Below are 18,449 nucleotides of genomic sequence, written 5' to 3' on the forward strand. Positions count from 1 at the left end.
ATTTTCTATTAGGCTCTAATATTTATATATTTATATTTGTATTTTTGCACAAATGCTTTTGTAAATGAAATTATTGAGGAAATTTTTCTGCGGACATTGGAAGTAAATAATAATTTTTTCATTCGAATTCAGCCCCGGGAAACACTAATCCGGGTAAGTTTTCTCTTTTTGATATTTTTTTTGTGTGATTGCACTGGTTACCGGTTTTTTTTTACATCAAGTATTTCATTTCCTTTTTTAATAACTCACTTAATTGCATTTTATTTTTATTATTCCTTAAAATTCTTAACTGCTAATAGTTATCTTATAAATGGAAAAGAAACCTTAATTAATGTTATTTTAAAAATATCTTAAAAGTTTCAAATAATTGTACATTAAATCTTTGCTTTATTCCTCAGAGGGAACTACAACTCCAAGTAAGTTTTTGTTCATGAAACCCTAATTACTGTTACTATAATTTACTTTAGACAAGTTAATTTTCCTTCTTTTTTATTTTAATACTTAGCTTGTATTATCTTTAAAATTCTTAACTTCAAACAGTTATCTTAAAAATAGAAAAGAAACCTTAATTAATGTTATTTTAAAAACACCTTAAAAATTTTAAATAATGATATTTTAAATCTTTGCTTTATTCCTCAGAGGAAACTACAACTCCAAGTAAGTTTTTGTTCATGAAACCCTAATTACTGTTACTATAATTTACTTTAGACAAGTTGATTTTCCTCCTTTTTTATTTTAATACTTAGCTTGCATTATCTTTAAAATTCTTAACTTCAAACAGTTATCTTAAAAATAGAAAAGAAACCTTAATTAATGTTATTTTAAAAACACCTTAAAAATTTTAAATAATGATATTTTAAATCTTTGCTTTATTCCTCAGAGGAAACTACAACTCCAAGTAAGTTTTTGTTCGTGAAAACCTAAATACTTTTACTACAAATTCAGATAAGTAAATTTTCCTCCTTTTTTTATTTTAGTATTTAGCTTGCATTATCTTTAAAATTCTTAACTGCTAATAGTTATCCTTAAAATAGAAAAGAAACCTTAATTAATGTTATTTTAAAAATATCATTAAAGCTTTAAATAATTGTATATTAAATCTTCGCTTTATTTCCCAGAGGAAACTACCACTCCAAGTAAGTTTTTGTTCATGAAACCCTAAATACTGTTACTACAATTTCCTTTAGACAACTTAATTTTCCTTCTTTTTTATTTTAATAGTTAGCTTGTGTTATCTTTAAAATTCTTAACTCCAAACAGTTATCTTAAAAATAGAAAAGAAATCTTAATTTATGTTATTTTTAAAATATCTTAAAAGTTTTAAATAACGATATTTTAAATCTTTGCTTTATTCCTCAGAGGAAACTACAACTCCAAGTAAGTTTTTGTTCATGAAACCCTAAATACTGTTACTACAATTTACTTTAGACAACTTAATTTTCCTTCTTTTTTATTTTAATACTTAGCTTGCATTATCTTTAAAATTCTTAACTCCAAACAGTTATCTTAAAAATAGAAAAGAAATCTTAATTTATGTTATTTTGAAAATATCTTAAAAGTTTTAAATAGCGGTTTTTTAAATCTTTGCTTTATTCCTCAGAGGAAACTACAACTCCAAGTAAGTTTTTGTTCATGAAACCCTAAATACTTTCAATACAACTTACTTTAGATAAGTTGTACAACTTACTTCACTTTCACTACTTACTTTAGAGGAAACTACAACCCCAGGTAAGTTTTGTTCATAAAACTCTAATTACTTTTACTTCTTACAATTTTTAATGACTAAGATCTATACCGATACACTGGTGAATAAAAATAATGTAGCTTAATTGAAATAAGAAACTAACTTTACTAACTTATTGTGTAACCTAGCAAGACTTCATATTTAAAAAAAAGTAAGCCTTTATGCGTCAGTCGGTGTTTGTCGCTTTTTTATAAATCAAGAACATTTTATACCAACGTCAAGAAATTTGGACAGAAGGTAAATTTAACAATTTTAACCCCTGTTCCTAAAAATTATTAAAATTTCATTTAATCCATTCAGGTGTTCCTGATCAAATTCGTTTTCTTATAGGTTTAAAATTTGGGATTTGTAAAAATTAAGCGGCTAACGATTATGTTTTTTTTTAATTAATAGAACATGATGTTTCTCGCTAACAGCTGCATTTAATTAAACTTTAAATTTTTACACGCTTTTTAGCATCCAATTATTTTTATTTTTTTATGTTATGTAAGCTTAACATAAACGTGGATAAGCACGTGGTGGAATTGGTGCTTTAAAAGTTATCTGAAACCACACATTTATTTTGATAAGAGATGCGCTTTTGCAATACCATTCTGTTAAACTAAAATATTTAAAATTAACCATCGCTGAAATGAAAATAGTTATATATTTAATTAACAATGACAATTGAGTAAAATAGCTTGTTTGTTTCGAGAAATTCTAAAAATCCCTTTACTGTTACTGATACCAGCGATGTCTTATTAATTTTGAAAATAGGTACTACTAGGTAGTAATATGGTAAAATTTAATGCTTTAATAGCTACTTCAATATTCGATTAAAAGGAATTGTATTGAAAGTTTTTTAAGGACATAGTTTACCTTGATATTATTGGAATAAATTTTTGAAATGTTTAGTGTTTAATCAAAAATATAAGCAATCGGACAAATCATCAAATAATATTAAAAAAACAACACATTCTGTAATTTTTTTGTATTGATTGTATCGGTATATGTTTTCCAATTTACTTTATTTTACTCCATATAAAGAACAGTTATTTAGCTAGTTCAAATCATATTTGGGGCACTCCTCAGATTGCCTTATATATTCGCGATAGGGTTGAAGTCTAGAGATCTGACTGGTCAATCCTATTGGCAGATATCTTCATACTTCATATGATGAGCTCTACATGATCACGCCAGCTAATAGGAAATGAGGACCAACATCACCTTTGAAGTGTCTGAAAGGCTAACCATATGATTCACCCTAGTCACAGTGTGTTTCAAATGCATGGATCCGGTGTTCGAACTTCTAACATGATGTCCATCAGTCCATGGCACCATCGATGACAAAATAGTCGTTCTCCTAGAGTTGGAAGATAGGTAGATAGTATCAGGATCGATTCAAGAAAAAGTATTGGCCAGATGCATTTTACCTCTCCTTAAGTGTCTCAGAAATTTTGATAGTCTGAGCAGGCAAAAAGTAGGATAATAGAAGGCCCTTGAAGGCACTTCTAGGTTTTTTTTTATTTATTTATTTGAAAATGGCACTCTGAGATTTATGCTTGCTTCGTTAGTAATACAGTTGGCACAGGTTTCTTTTTAACGGAAGTGAATGTGCGTCTACTTAAAGTTAATTTTATAGACGATATTTTGAAAAAGATAATTCTATACCATGGCATGATTCAATATCCAGATCTCAAGATTTCAGTCTTATCTCTAGGACACACTGGAGAGGGCAACAGGAAATCTCAAATCAACTGCCACAACCACAAAGGACCTTGCATTAGCATTAAGTAACATCAATTGCTACAAAATTATCAAAAATGTATTTCTATCATGAAAACACGATGGTGTGTCTACTGTATATCATAGAAAATGTTCTGGAAGGATAACTTGTTCCTACTATTCAATTTTTTCGTTCGATTGCTCGATCTACCGTTTCACGTCTTTCAACTTCGATGATTGTTACGCACGATCGCATGTGTAATAACTGTCAATTGGTGATTTAGTTAGTGATACATCTAATCTAGATATATATATATATATATGTTTTTTAAATTTAAATTAGTCTATTGTTATCAGAGAAAATAATCAAACTTAGAAATTTTCCTTAATTTTGGACGACAGTAAATATTTACAATACAGTAAAAAATTCAACTGTTTACGTCTGTATCTGAAATTTGCCCTATTGCTAGAACACTCTTAATAACTATATACTTCTAATTGCTTACGACATATTATTGTCAGGTCTGTAGAATGAGTGAAGGCTACTAATAGTTTAATACTAAACACATAAAGTGTTCATAAATAGTAAGCACTTACTTTTCGAGATAACTTTTAAATATTTGATAAAGGTGGATATGACGACTAAATACAAAATTGCTTAATTGATACTTTTACTGATGCATTAAATCATTCATTTAAATTTTTAAGTTATAGTTTTACTATTTCTGTTTTACAGAACCAACCACAACGCCGAGTATGACACCGCGTAAGTAGATAGGTTATTGGACACATTTAGTTTTTTTTAATTCCTTAAAGTTTCAAGTTTGTTATGTTGTAAAATTAATTTAAAACATAAAATAAAGTTAAGGAAAAAACAACATGTTTCTTTTTATTCTGAACCCAGCTCAAAACGCAGAATGTTAACAAAAATGGGTACTGCTCAAAATGCATGTTTAAAAAAATGGACACAGAGCAAAATGAGTGCTCACGAAAATTGACACAACTTTAAATGCATGTTTATGAAAATGAACATAGCAATTGATTCCTTATTTCAATTTCTATCTGCGTATTTTTCATATTTTAAACAATAAACAAATGAATGCGAATACATTCACTAAGTAATATCGTCCTTTTGTATAAATAACTTGAAATATATTATTAAATTTGTACTGGTAATTATTTTTTGTATTCATTAAATTCGTATCGATGTTAAATTTGTACTTGGTTTTTATTATATTTAAAGACAGCAACAAAGTCAAAATTTGTTTATAGAATGTTGCTACTGGACCTATAATTTAACAATAACGGCGGTAAATTTGTGTTGTTAGGGTTCATATTTCAAAAATTCACTTTCTTTTCAAGCGATTTCACCGTATTAAGAATTCTGAAACAGCCACAACTGTGATATATTTAGCCACTCCGACCCCAAAGCCTACACATTTGCCCCGTTCCTCACTGGAGAACAGATTTTTTTGTTGCATTTATGCAAATATTTAATCTTGATTAATTGTGATGTGGAAATTTCAAATCTGAAATTAATTTTGCTCCTTAAGCTACAGATATTTCATAAAGTATTTTTGTAGCCTATTTCTGACGAAATGTATATGTTTAAAAGAGTTGTATGTAACAGGGGGACGCAGACTCACATAACAACTTCTAACAAGACAAACTTCTAGGGGAGTTAAGGAATAAAATCGAGATTAAAATTGCATAATAACACAAGTCCGGAAATGTCATTGAGCGTGGCTGAGGGCACTTCTCCAATTACTACCAGATCAGAAGCACCCGAAAAAACACTGCATAATATTGCAGCACTTCCAGCTGCGTGTGACGACATTTCCCATCATGGATTCCCTTGTAGTTTTATTACCGATGCTATTTCCTAACTCCTCTATGAGAATATCACAACATTTATGTGACCTCTGGCTATATATAACGTTTTCAAACTTACACATTTCGATAAAATGTAGACTAAATATATCATTTAAAAAAACTGCAGAATGGAGTGAGAAATCAATTGCAAATTTAAAGTTAGAGATAAGAAAGTATCAATGATCTGTTAAAAAATCTCATCCAACAGAAAACAGAAAGAAATTCTTCCAAGTGTCATTTTTAGTGTTTAAAATAAGTAAGAAAAAGAAAGCACGGAATTCCTCGTTTAGGTGTTATATTTAGGTTGAACAGAGTGAAAAGACGCATTTTTTATTGTGTTCATTTTCATAAACATGCATTTGAGCTGCAACTATTTTCGCAAACTAGCATTTTGAGCTGTTCTCATGTTTGCAAACACGCCTTTTGTGCTGTGTCAATTTTTGTAAACACGCATTTTGATCTGTATCTATTTTTAAGCACGCAATTTGAGTTGTGTATCTTTATTGATGTGGATTTTGAGCTGTGTCCTGAATAAAAAGCTCACCATGGCTTAGGAGAAAGCATCTGTTAAGTTTGTAAATATTTTTTTGTCAATTATTATTAATAATATTAATTCCTGCAAAGTCTTTTGCTTATAATATTTTTGATTTGAAAACAATTTAGTTATGTAGGTAGCTTGTTACGTAGGTTCAAAAAATAATTACGTATGTAGTTGACAGGGAAATAGCGTCTCAATAGTCTTATCATTCGAAAATGCACAGTGTCCAAAACTTATAATATTTAAATAAGCAAAATTAAAAAAAAACACTTAACTTTTACTTGAATCCCTCTTAAAATTTGAAATAAAATAACTGACTGATAAAGTATGTTCTCTAATCTTACATCATAGTACAGATCAAATTTACAAATTACTTCAAAATTACAAATTGCATCTTTGAGAATCTGTTTTGAAAACTCCAGACGTTTGCTTGATAGTTTCAATAAAATTCTCTAGAAGCATTTGGTATAAGCGTATGCAATATACATTTAATTCTCTTAATTGTTATTTCAGTCATTTAAATTTTTTTATATATTTAGCTCTACGATGTTCTAATTGATATTGTTTAAAATCAGATGTATTACTGATTGTAATTGTGGAAAATATTTCTTACAGTTCCTTTTTTCTTTAAATTTGATGGTAAGTAACTTTAAAAAAATTTTTTTTCAAGGAAAACCATATTCATAGACTTATTAAGTGAAGTAGATTACGTTACTTTGTTTTTGGTCATTCAAAAAGAACATAATTCAAAAGGACACAAATGTGAAAAAAATAAACATCTAATCTCGATTCTTCAGTAATTTCCCGATAGTTTTCACAACCACTGATAAGCTCTTACTTGCAAGTGAAATTCCAGTTTTTCATCAATTTTATCATATTGCGCCATTAATATCCTTTTTCTGACCAGAAATGTAAAAGACATATGTAGATTGTCAGTGCTCAAGCCTGTATCACATAGTAATAGTTTTCAATAGTTTGGAAAATTTAATTCGAATTTTCCTATAGATTATCGGGTAACATTGCGAACAAAAAAAATTTTTTATGATCAATGAGCTATGAAAAATCGTCTCTCTAATGTTTATGATATATAACATGAATATAAATTACATAGATATAAATTATATAAGTACTATAAATAATATATAAAAAAACGTAAACGCTATTAATATGGATTTTACTGATCTAAATAACTAAGGTACTGAAATTGTTGGCTGTGTTCAATGTATTTATCTACTTGTAAATATTTTCACTTAAATAAACTATCAATGAATATCCCGGAATACATTTCAAAGGCGATAGATTAACTGTTTATTGCCCCCTAATCTATATTGCAGAAAATAGCTGAAGTTATTCCTGTTGTCAAAGTAATTCCAGTTGGCGGAAAATATTAGATTTTAGAAATAAGCAATGGATGACCTTAAGACTCGTGCTTTATTTTAGTATTTGGAAATCTTATTGGCAATTTTAAGATTATACCAAAAGTTACTGTAGATTTTGACGAGCAAAACGAAAGAAGTGTAAGAAACGTAAGCTTTATTTTAATAAATTTATAGGATCTTTTATATCAGTGTTAAAAGTCAACTGTAAATTATTATTTTGTTATAGCGTAGAAGAAATAAAATTCAAAATAAGAGTGAATATCATGATTTATTCTTGCTCAAAACATAATGACAGAAAAAGAGACAGTTTTCCGAATTCAAACATATTGTTTTTTGTTTTTTAGAATTTCTTCATGGTAAGTATATTTAAAACAATTTTATTTTGCAATGTACTTACAATTCGTTATTTAACTTAATTTGATAATATATATAAAATATAAAAGCAGGAGTGAGCAAGTTTTAGGTATAGTTCATGCCAGATATATAAATTAAAAGTACTAAGAATGCACGGTGTTACTTGCTCATAAGACACAACAATAGAAAATGGCAAAATTTTTTTTTTTTTTTTAGAATTATCATATTGACTAATGTGCACACAAAGCAGAATAAAAGATTTTGCACTAAGAACTTAGTCAGCTTAATTTAAAATGCATGCTTCCGGCCAAAGATCCCCCATCAGGATTGACGATCATAGAAGTTGTTTTCAACTACTTGAAATAATATTTTATTCAAATTTTACCAGGTTTTAAGAGGCGACTAACTTCTAAAGATTTTATACAATTATAGTAATGAATATTTTTCAAGAATTGAGCTAAAAAAAAGTCACACAATTTTCGCATGATACATATAATAGAAATATATATGTTACGGTGAACCACCGAAATCTGGAGAACGACGGCATTTACCGATGAATGTCAACATTCACGTAGTCGCTTCGGTGAATGTCCGAAATATTTGTTATATCCAATTTTATATTAATCTATTCGTCATTATTATTATATTTATTTGATATATTTATATTTATTCTATATTTTAATACTTACTGACGACAGATTAGAAGAAACATCAGTGTAGGGTATACCGGGCAAATGTATACCGGGCATGGACACTTTACCTTAAAAAAACATCAGTGTAGGGTAAAAATACCGAATAAATGTAATTATGCCCACGAATAAACTCATATCAAATAGAATGTAATAAATATTTCGGACATTCACCAAAGCATGTCTGTGATTGTCGACATACACCGGTGAGGGTCCGAATGTGCAAGAATGTAATGAAATATTCGATCTTTCACCGACGTATTTGGTATTTGTCGACATTCACCGGAGAAAGTTAACAACCACCAATTTCGGTCTTTCGCCGTGACATATATACATAGTATATGCATACGAAGTCTTCGCATGATTCCATTATATCTTTTTTGAAGACTTAATACATATTTTTCTTTCTACAAAAAATTATATATGAGAGTGTCATAGCTTATATTTAGTACCCATTTATTAGCATTTAAATTATGTAATGGAGGGGAAGCATAAAGAGTAGTTGCTCCCATGTCGAGAGTTTTGGTTCCTAATATGTTAAAATAATTGTAAATAAAAATTTGATTATAGCCTAAATATTAATATGGTGTTCTGTTAATAACGTAGTTAACAGTTAAGGCAGATTTGATTGGCAGATGAAATTTGGAAATTTCAAAAAGTATTGTTTTCCTCAGACTCACATTCATCAGTAGTGAATCAGTAGTCAAGAATTATTCATTTTTCTTTTAGCCCAAACAAACACCTGCTACTATCTTATTAAATATTTCTTTATTTATTTTTTAATTATTGAATTTGAATTAATTAGAAATTGTTCTTAAGTAAGAATTGATATTTTATTGTATTCAAATCAATTATGTGTCTTATATCGTCAAATGTGTTTCTTATATCATTTAATCTGCATTAAATAATTTTAAAAATACTATTTTAATCTTATTTTTAAGCAATTTAAAAAAAATATATATTTAATCTTAGTTGAAGAACTATTTTGTGCATTGCAAATATTTTATTTCTGCAATAATAAAATAAACATTTCATATTTCATAGCGATGTATAATCTTGATTTGAATTCATATTCTTTTGAATATAGAATGCTCGTTAAATTAAAGGAATCATCCAAATAATATTTTTTTTTAAATTTACCAATAAACTATTTTTTTTAAAGATCTCAGAAAGGGTAAGTTTATTTATGTTGATAACTTAGTGATTGCAGTAAAGTTTTAAATATTTGAAAAAAGAATTGGAAAAAGTTATTATGATCTTATAACACTTATAACGCATTTTTATTAAATATATAGGAAATTTATATTGGTTTTTTAAGAATGGAAAATTTTATTATATTTGTGTATGCTCATAAATATATTATCACAGTAAGGTACATTTGAAAAGCTTAGCACTGTAATAGTTCCTTTAAAAAACAACTATAATAACAAATGTGTCTGACAAATTTTTAAGTTCTTTTTCGTACCCACATAACCGAATTTCTCGCTAACAGAGTTAGATAAAATACAGACTTTTTTCTAAGAGTTTTCTTAAATGGACTTTCTTTTAGATATTAAAATATGTTATTAATTATTTCGTACATAAGTAGAAGCCACTTTCTATATGATGGTTAGAAATATCGCCCATCCCTGGACTGTGCTAAAAACAGGATGTTTGATTAATTAGCACTTTCTCCAATTGTATCTTAGTGGTTTGGATTTCACTCAAATGTAATGTCCCTGGCGGCTTCAGAGTAGGAAAAGTCTTAATGTCTCAGAACTGGGGATTCATTTAAAGAGTTTTACTTCCGTTATTTATCAGAGTCTTACATACTATACTTGTTTTACTTACTGTTAAATTGCTGAGTCTCCGGTGAATCTAGTTCTTTTCTTTTATGTATTTTACACGAGACTCCTGATAAGTAATTTACAGTAGATTCACAAGTAAAATTTTTGCAGTTAATGGTTTTTATAAAATGGTTAATATAATGGTTTTTATAAGAGAATTGTGGAAAAGAAAATTTTTTAAATGCGTTTAATAATATAATGATGGAATGTTTTTACAAAAAAATGCACGATATGGTTAAATTAAATGTAAAAATCTTTTCTTACAATGCATATAGACATAAGAAAATAATGAATTGATTTCATAAAGAAAAGAAAATCATTAAATTTTAATAAATTTATACTTAAACAGCATTTCTTCTATACATTGTAAGTGATTCTGGAATATATTACGGTATAAATACTGCCACGCTTCCTAGAATCCCTTTTATTGTGAAATTTTATACCATAATTTTAAGAGTAATATTTATTTGATTAAGGTGAATCAGCTATTTTACATTAAGTATTACTTTAAAAATTTCAGTTTTTAACTATATATTACTGTAAAAATTCAATCACTTTAATTCAATAAATATTACCGTAAAAATTACGGTAAATTTGACTGAATGATTACGGTAAATTGGACTGAAAAATTACGGTAAATTGGTAAATTGGTAATGAATTTAAATTCCATTATAGTTGAAACTCTTAACTTTATTTATAAAGTTAGGAAATTTAATCAAATATTAATTGCTATAACTGTTAGTTATAAGACAAGACATATTTGTTAATTCAGCATAATTATATGATGTTTTAACTGATGCTTTTGGAAACAATACTACTAAATATTATATAGTGCGTATATTTTCTGGCAATAGATGTACGAAATCACAATTACTGTTCATTATCTATGGTATTATAAGATATTATATATTATATGATGTTGTATATTATATAATGCTGCAGTTACTCTATTCTCAATTTCTCTATTATGGATATTGAAATGTTAAAGCACATGTATGCTTATATTTTATTTAGATTTTGATGTTGGTAAGAAAAACATGAATTTGAATATTTATATAGATTGATATGCACTTAATAAGGTGCATGAGTAGGTCAAATGGAATTAGATAGCAATTAAGCAAACTAGCATATTGTTTTTCAAATTTCTTTAACTATGAATTATAATTACAAATTCCAAAATCATTAATTAAAGGCTTTCGGAAATTTAAAAAAAATAATTCAAGAATTTAAGTACATAATTTTTAAAGGCATAGTTCACTTTATATTCAGGCATACGCACTATATAAACTTACGAAAGAGAATTAGAAAAATTGTTGTTAGTAATTTATAGTTTTGATTTTATTTTATTGCTATAGTTTCGTTTTTTTTAACAAAATATGAAGAAAAGTTAAATCTTATACTGTTTAGAATTGTAATTTAAAAAAACTTCTTTCAGTATTTCAGAAAAGATATTTGAATATCAAGACTACAACAATACACAATTTTAAAGTTTTAAAATCTTTTATTTTGATTAAATATATTCTTACAATGACTTTCTTTGAATTAAAAGAATTTTCATTACAGTTTGTTCGAAACTCTCAAAATTAATTATGGAACCCTAAGTGTAGCTTCAACAGTGAATTTTACGATAGATAATCTTTTGAATTCTATGAATAAATAATAAAAAAACGTGCAACTAACAGTGATCCAAAATAAAAATATGAAATCTAAGTTGAAACCAAAAGAAAACAGTTACTTACCTAGAAGAAATAAATAATTAACAAATTTAATTCGCTGAGAAAACAATTACGGAATCTTTTCATTACTTTTAAGATACATTAAGATACATTCAGATTTGAGAATTATAATACCGTTAAAACTTCACTGTGATTTTTTTTTCGCTTTATTATTATCAAAACCTTTGAAAAATAATTTTAAAAATATAGCAACCTAATAACTCAACCTGTAATTGAATGTCAACAGACACTTATATCCTGAATGTTTTTAAAATGCAATTTATGGAATAATATGTCGTAGTTTACGAACTGCAGCCAAGGTTTAGATATCAATAGCTATTATATTTTAAATTTGTTTTCAAATTACTGATACATAGATCATTAAAATATTTTTTTTAAATGTGCAATATTTTTTTTTATTTTTAGACATTCTACGTAAGTAAATTCTAACAATGCAAAGTTTAAATAGTTATTTTGCTACGAAGTTGACAAATCTAAGAAAAAATATCCGAATTAGTTGGTTTATAATATTTATTAATACATGAATGAATAAAAATGGCTCTTTGTTTCATAACAATTTGAATTAAATTATTTATATAATGAAGGATTTTATAAATCGAACACTTAAAAAAATGGATAAAAAAACATATGAACATCAAGAAATAGAAAACTTTGATTCAAATATGTAAACGTAATGTGAGCTGCTTTTCCAGTTTAGAAGTATCATTTTTTGGAAGCATTATTTTAATTCTTTGGAATAATTTAAAACTACTTAAAACGATTTCCAACGTCTTGAGTTGTAAGTTTCATAAAATTTGACAGTGGGTAGACATTAATAAATAATTTTAATAGAATATATTGCGTATTAATTTATGCTGACAATAAATTTAATGTATTAATTCAAATAACAAAGTAAACGCAATTATTTTCTTTTATTTTTATTGAAAATTTTTTTATAACATTACATGTGTATAATTGAACTAATATGAAAAACTATATTTTCTTAAAAATAGATATTTTTTAAAATGCATTTATTTACTGAAAAGGTTTTAAAAATGCGTTTACGGAATTCTTTATCTTACAATATTCTTTTGTAATTTCAGTAGTAAAAAGAATTCGTGAAAGAAAAAAAACATGCAAAACGAGATTAAAGCTATCAAATATAAGTTTGAAAAAAAGATATATCGTAAAAATGTAATTTTTTGCTTTTTGTTGGTTATTATTTTAATAAAGACAAAGTTAGTTATAACAAACATTGTATATAAAAATCTGCATTATAAAGCAAATATAACAAAGCTATCTTCCGTAAATTTACTATTCTTAAAACAAAATAAAATATTTGCAAAGCAAGATATCTACGATTATGATTTTAGTAACACATGTAATTAATTGCAAGATACGCAAGGGAAATGTGTGACTCAAAGACTTCGATCGAAACAGTTTTAATTCTTCTTTCGCGTTATACAAAATCAAGTAACACTAAATCAAAATTATTTTATGATTTTAAGATGTTTTATGAGATAAAAATAAATAATTTATACAAAAAATTCTACCAAGCTACTCTTCGAATATTCCAAACTATTCTTCGATATTTCTCTTTCTTTTCGTACATTGGTTTAGCTTGGTATTAAAGTGTATACTCACACACTATACAAGTTGAAGGAACCAACTAATTTATATTCAAAATTAGAATCATTCTAAAAAACAGTTACATTTTTTTAAATAGATGAAACAACTCCTGGTAAGTTATATTGTTCAGAAAATAGTTTGATATTTATGTAAGTAATTAGCTTCTTGTTATTCCACATTAATTGACTTAGAAAGGGAAATAAAAAGTCCTTTGTCCAAACCGTGCAACGACATAATTCATCAAAAACAAGGTAACAGATGAAGTGAAAAAAGTACACTATATTCTTTCATTAGTATGAGAAAATGAGGCACTTCCAGTTGAATGGAAACTTAACACAATCTGTCTCATACACAAAAAAGAAGAAATTCGTACATGTTCCAATAGGAATTAATCTATTCTGTACGACATATAATGCATTTCAAAATATTTCGTTTGAGAGACTCTCTACTCATGTGGAAAACTCCTTTGGAGATTATCAATGCTGGTTCACAAAACGAAGATCCAAAACTTAACTAATATTTAAATTCCAAATCTAGAAAAAAACCAAAGAATGTGGAATTGGAGCACACCACCTCTTCGTATATTTCAAAACTGCTTATGAAAGTATAAATCGAAAACTAATAGAAGATCTCTCGTTACACAAAGATAAACACCAGGGGAAATATATTTCGTTAATTTGTACAAATGTTTGCATTTACTGACGTTTTAGACAGGGTCTCTTCTTCTAATCTGAAACAGGCATTTTTAGACTTGGAGAGGAATGCTGGTAAAATGCATTTTACTAATCAAAATTAAATGCATGCTGTGAACCTAGAAAATAGACATCACTAATCCTCTGTAAATAGCTATGTATAAACTTGAAATCCTTACATAGCAAAAATAAGGCATTTATGACAAAAGTTATATTTACAACAATATCAAATCTGAAATACAGAAGAGAATCGTTACTGCTGATACAAACTTTTACGATAAAAGAAATATTTAAAATCAAACCTAGTGAAAAGGAAAACTAAACTATTAATTCATAAGTGTATTATTATACCCATACTCATCTACTCATCAGAAATACGGACAATGGCTCAATAGTAAAAAAACGCTCTTAAATGATTCGAGCGGTCAATACATTAGAGCTATTATTTACGGAACAAAAATGCATGGCACATACGCTCAAATCTACGTGCTTTCAACGAACCTGACATCATCAACACAAATATCCAAAAAAGTAAATGGGGCTGTCGTCTACGTTATTTGTATGAACAAACGTTATTAGTATGATCACAATAGATGTTTTGGCAGAAAGCCTACTGGTATGAGAGCTAAGGTTCGACCCAACATTAGATGGGTCCACCACCTAAATAGAAATATTTTCATTCTGTTAGTGAATAAGTAGAAGATCAAAGCCAATAAAAGACTGACCAGACAGAAAATTCTTGCGAAGTCTAGGGCCCTCCCTGGACAGTCATACCATCAAAGAAGAGAAAGAGAATACACTTTTGTGCAGGTTCAAAAATATGTTTTAAGAAAAAAATGAAATAAAAAATTTGTTATTAAAAGAAATTCAATCATGAGAACTTGATTAAGATAATTTTTGCACCAATTTGAATAACTTGTAGTAATTATAACTTTTAAGTCATAAAACGTATAATTTGGGTTGTAGTTAATTAATTCCTTTTCATTATCGCATTTCTGTTATGATCTGGAACACACCCAATTTAAATTCTACAATAATTTTCTGAGGTATCCGGAATATTACTTTGTTTAGAAACAAATAAGCAAAGCTGGAAACTAGAAAGTTTTCGTAAATAATCTAGTTACAGATTTTTTTTTAAATATGTTCTTATTATCAATATAAAATTTATGAATTTTTTTAATGAAGAAAGTATGCCAAGAGTTTTTAAAAAAGTATTTTCTATCAATAGTTAACGTTGTAGCGAATTTAAAAAAAAAATCTAATAAAAATATTATAACTACTTAGTTTAATAAGGCTCTTATATTAGGAAAATTGGCTCAGGTTATGAGATGAGCAATTTTTTACTAAGTTTTACAAGTAAAACAGTACTTATTGTTTAAATAAAACTTTTATTTATCCAAACTGTATATTTACATGCACTTTTTAACAGAATTTGGATAAATCATCCAATCAAATTCACGAAAGGAATTTCCATTTCTAGCCACCTTTGTAGTTGAATTTTTTTTTTTATAAATGGCGTTATTTGCAGGCACTATTTTGTTTAATTTTTAATTTTTCAGTTTGATTTATTCTCTCGTTTAGTTTAAGTTATTTGAAAGAGAAAATACTGTCTATATCTTGGCGAACAAAGAGCACGTATCCTTTGGCCAAGGTCTATATACTAGACTGCTGGTTTTCGAAAAAATAAATAGCAATTTTAAATATCGAATTGTAAATTTTTCTACCTTTTGTTAAGAAATCAAGGTGGCAAAAAAATTATATATACGGTTCTCTGCGTTAGAATAGTAAGATAGTAAGTTATCAATACTCACCAATTTTCAATGGTTATATTTTAATTTTAAAACCGTCGTTGAACAGCCGACCCAGTTGTGGCTTTACGACTACTAACCTTCAACTCCTTAGCCTTGAAGTTTGGAACTCAATTCAGAAGACAAGGGAATTCCTTGGTCAAGAATTATGAGAAATTTGAATTCGTGGAGGACTTTTTCATGGAACTAACCCTCATTTGCTTTACATGGAGAGGAAAGTCACGAAAACCTGCCTGTCACCTGACGATAAAGGGACTCTAACCCATTATCCGTCTACCACTGAGGATATTTTACGTCAGTACTGTGTTCGATGCAAGCCGGATGTGGAGTTCGTATCGACCAGCCATCGATGGGATTGGAACCCGGTTCACTTGATTGGAACGCGAATGCTATATCCTTTGATCCAACGCGGATCAAATATAGTTATAAAGCTCAACAAACGTTTGTGTCGTTAAATGAAAAAAGAAAACTACCAAACATTTTATTCTGTCTCCACTTAAACCAATCCAACTAAAATATTTGTATAGACGCTTGTAAGCAAGTTTAGTATTCTCTGCTGCAAATAGTAGGTATTTTGAAAATATCGCTTGAATGTTTTTCTATATTAGCGTCTCCAGCTGATGGAAAAATTTTAAACTAATTTTAGAAACTTGCTTATAGAATTAATTATCCGGAAACTATTAAAACCTATTTATACTAAATCTGTATTTATCCAAATCAGTAGGGTTGAAGCACTTAATTTATTGGTGAATACTTAAGTGAATACTTAGTTGGGTAACGCATTTTTTTATCTAACAAAATTTTGTTTCAAAATACGTTATGCTTGAAGGGATATATACATTAACTATAAAGGAAATATCGAATATATTTATAGATCAGACTAATGTTCTATTAGATATCATATCATTTCGTGTATTTATAATTTTCTGTAGCAATTCTTAGAGAAATAAATTGTAATACTTGAATTATTTTGCTTGCAGCCAAATGAGACGAAAAGGAAACACTTTGATGCATGTCATAAATGACGAATTAAATGAAGTAGAATAATGATTTTGATAAATTTGTGAAATGCTGATTGTATGGGCTGATAATAAAACTTATTAAATGATTGCATAACTGCTTCTTTTTTTGTTTTAATTTTTCTTGTTCTATAAATTTAAATACATCAAGATACAGTTTTAGAGAGCAAATACAATTTTTTTAAAAAATAATAAATGCGCAATGTTTATTTTAAAACAAGAGTAAAAGAAATGTTAGTAAAATTTTATTTATTAACTGTTTCTGATTCACCTGAATGTTTGATTTTTAAAAAAATAAAATTTGGTCAAATTCATCGCATTCAGTACATTGAACTTTTTAATTTTATTTTCCTTTGAATATTACACAGAATCTGCTGTTTAAGTTTTCATTTGAAAATTACGGTAAAATCCATTCAATTTGCAGCAAAGTTTGCGATTAGAAACACTTCTTTACCTTTACGGGTTATAAATCATTTACAAATGATATGGAGAAAAAAGAACGTGAATACAAAACCAAACGATTTTGTAACTATTCCAGCATGGTTTCAAAACTAGAGATTAGTCTCAAACTGGATCATGGTTAACTGGAGAATGAAGTAATGTTTTGTTTGGTGTCTTGTAAGGTAATTGACATTGGAGTTTAGTTGTGGTTGAGTATTCTCAAGTGAACCATGCAATGGGGATTAAATAGTTTATTTGGAGATCTCATTTATTACGAGTGGTGGGAAATACTAGACTTTTTTCTGTTAAGCAGCTCTATGGTTACGTCATTTAGGCGTGAATAAGAGTTCCGTATTTCGGTAGTCCAGGGTCACTAATCGAGGAGTTCTGAATATTAGAATACTCTCGTGTGTACAAGGAATGGAGGAAATATTTAAGCGTAAAATTTTTAATTACGTTATCGAATGATTATTGATTATTTCTTTTCCAATTATTTTTAATGATTTCTAATCCTGAAATATTTCTCTGTAATAATAAAAGAAAAAAGGGGCATAATCGTTGCTTTTAAGTACTCAATAAAAGCTTGTTGCACATACTAGACTCCTGCTGCCCAATAGAAGTGACTGACAATGATATTTGCTATTTCTGTCAAATTATATTTCAGCTTAGCGAAATGAAACTTATAACTAACAAGGAAAATATTGTAAGAACATAAAATTTTGATATCAATCAAAATTTTTTAATCTTAATTTTGAGGTACTGGATCGGACTATTACAGTTATTTTAACCGTTTAGATGCCGATATACTGAAATTGGAACATGGATTTTAAGTTTGAATTTTAGAATAAATTAAAGTCTGTATAACATTATTTTTCATACATTTAAAATTTATATTATTTTGCATTTTGTTCGGTTCCATTTACATAATTATTTTTTTTTAAAGAATTTTTGAAATTTGATATAATTTGCTAATTTTTATCCAGTTAGCAAAAAAATTTACCTTGAAATTATTTTTTACAAAACGACTACAGTACTTTCA

General features: G+C 27.6%; 1 protein-coding gene across 1 annotated transcript in view; it reads left to right on the forward strand.

The window, feature by feature from the left end:
- The window catches only part of LOC107444696 (uncharacterized), a 32,207-nt gene extending 25,702 nt beyond the window's left edge, over positions 1-6,505 (forward strand). Inside the window, exons 20-29 of the mRNA XM_087160091.1 lie at positions 133-153; positions 399-416; positions 640-657; positions 881-898; positions 1,119-1,136; positions 1,360-1,377; positions 1,601-1,618; positions 1,711-1,728; positions 4,185-4,214; positions 6,474-6,505. Of these exons, the coding sequence (XP_087016217.1) occupies positions 133-153; positions 399-416; positions 640-657; positions 881-898; positions 1,119-1,136; positions 1,360-1,377; positions 1,601-1,618; positions 1,711-1,728; positions 4,185-4,214; positions 6,474-6,505 (209 nt within the window). The remainder of the gene's footprint in view (positions 1-132; positions 154-398; positions 417-639; positions 658-880; positions 899-1,118; positions 1,137-1,359; positions 1,378-1,600; positions 1,619-1,710; positions 1,729-4,184; positions 4,215-6,473) is intronic.
- Positions 6,506-18,449: the final 11,944 nt, after the last annotated feature.

The sequence above is a fragment of the Parasteatoda tepidariorum genome, chromosome 3 (assembly GCF_982258835.1).
Source record: "Parasteatoda tepidariorum strain Cologne lab strain chromosome 3, Ptep-v5.0, whole genome shotgun sequence".
Classification (NCBI taxonomy): domain Eukaryota; kingdom Metazoa; phylum Arthropoda; class Arachnida; order Araneae; family Theridiidae; genus Parasteatoda; species Parasteatoda tepidariorum.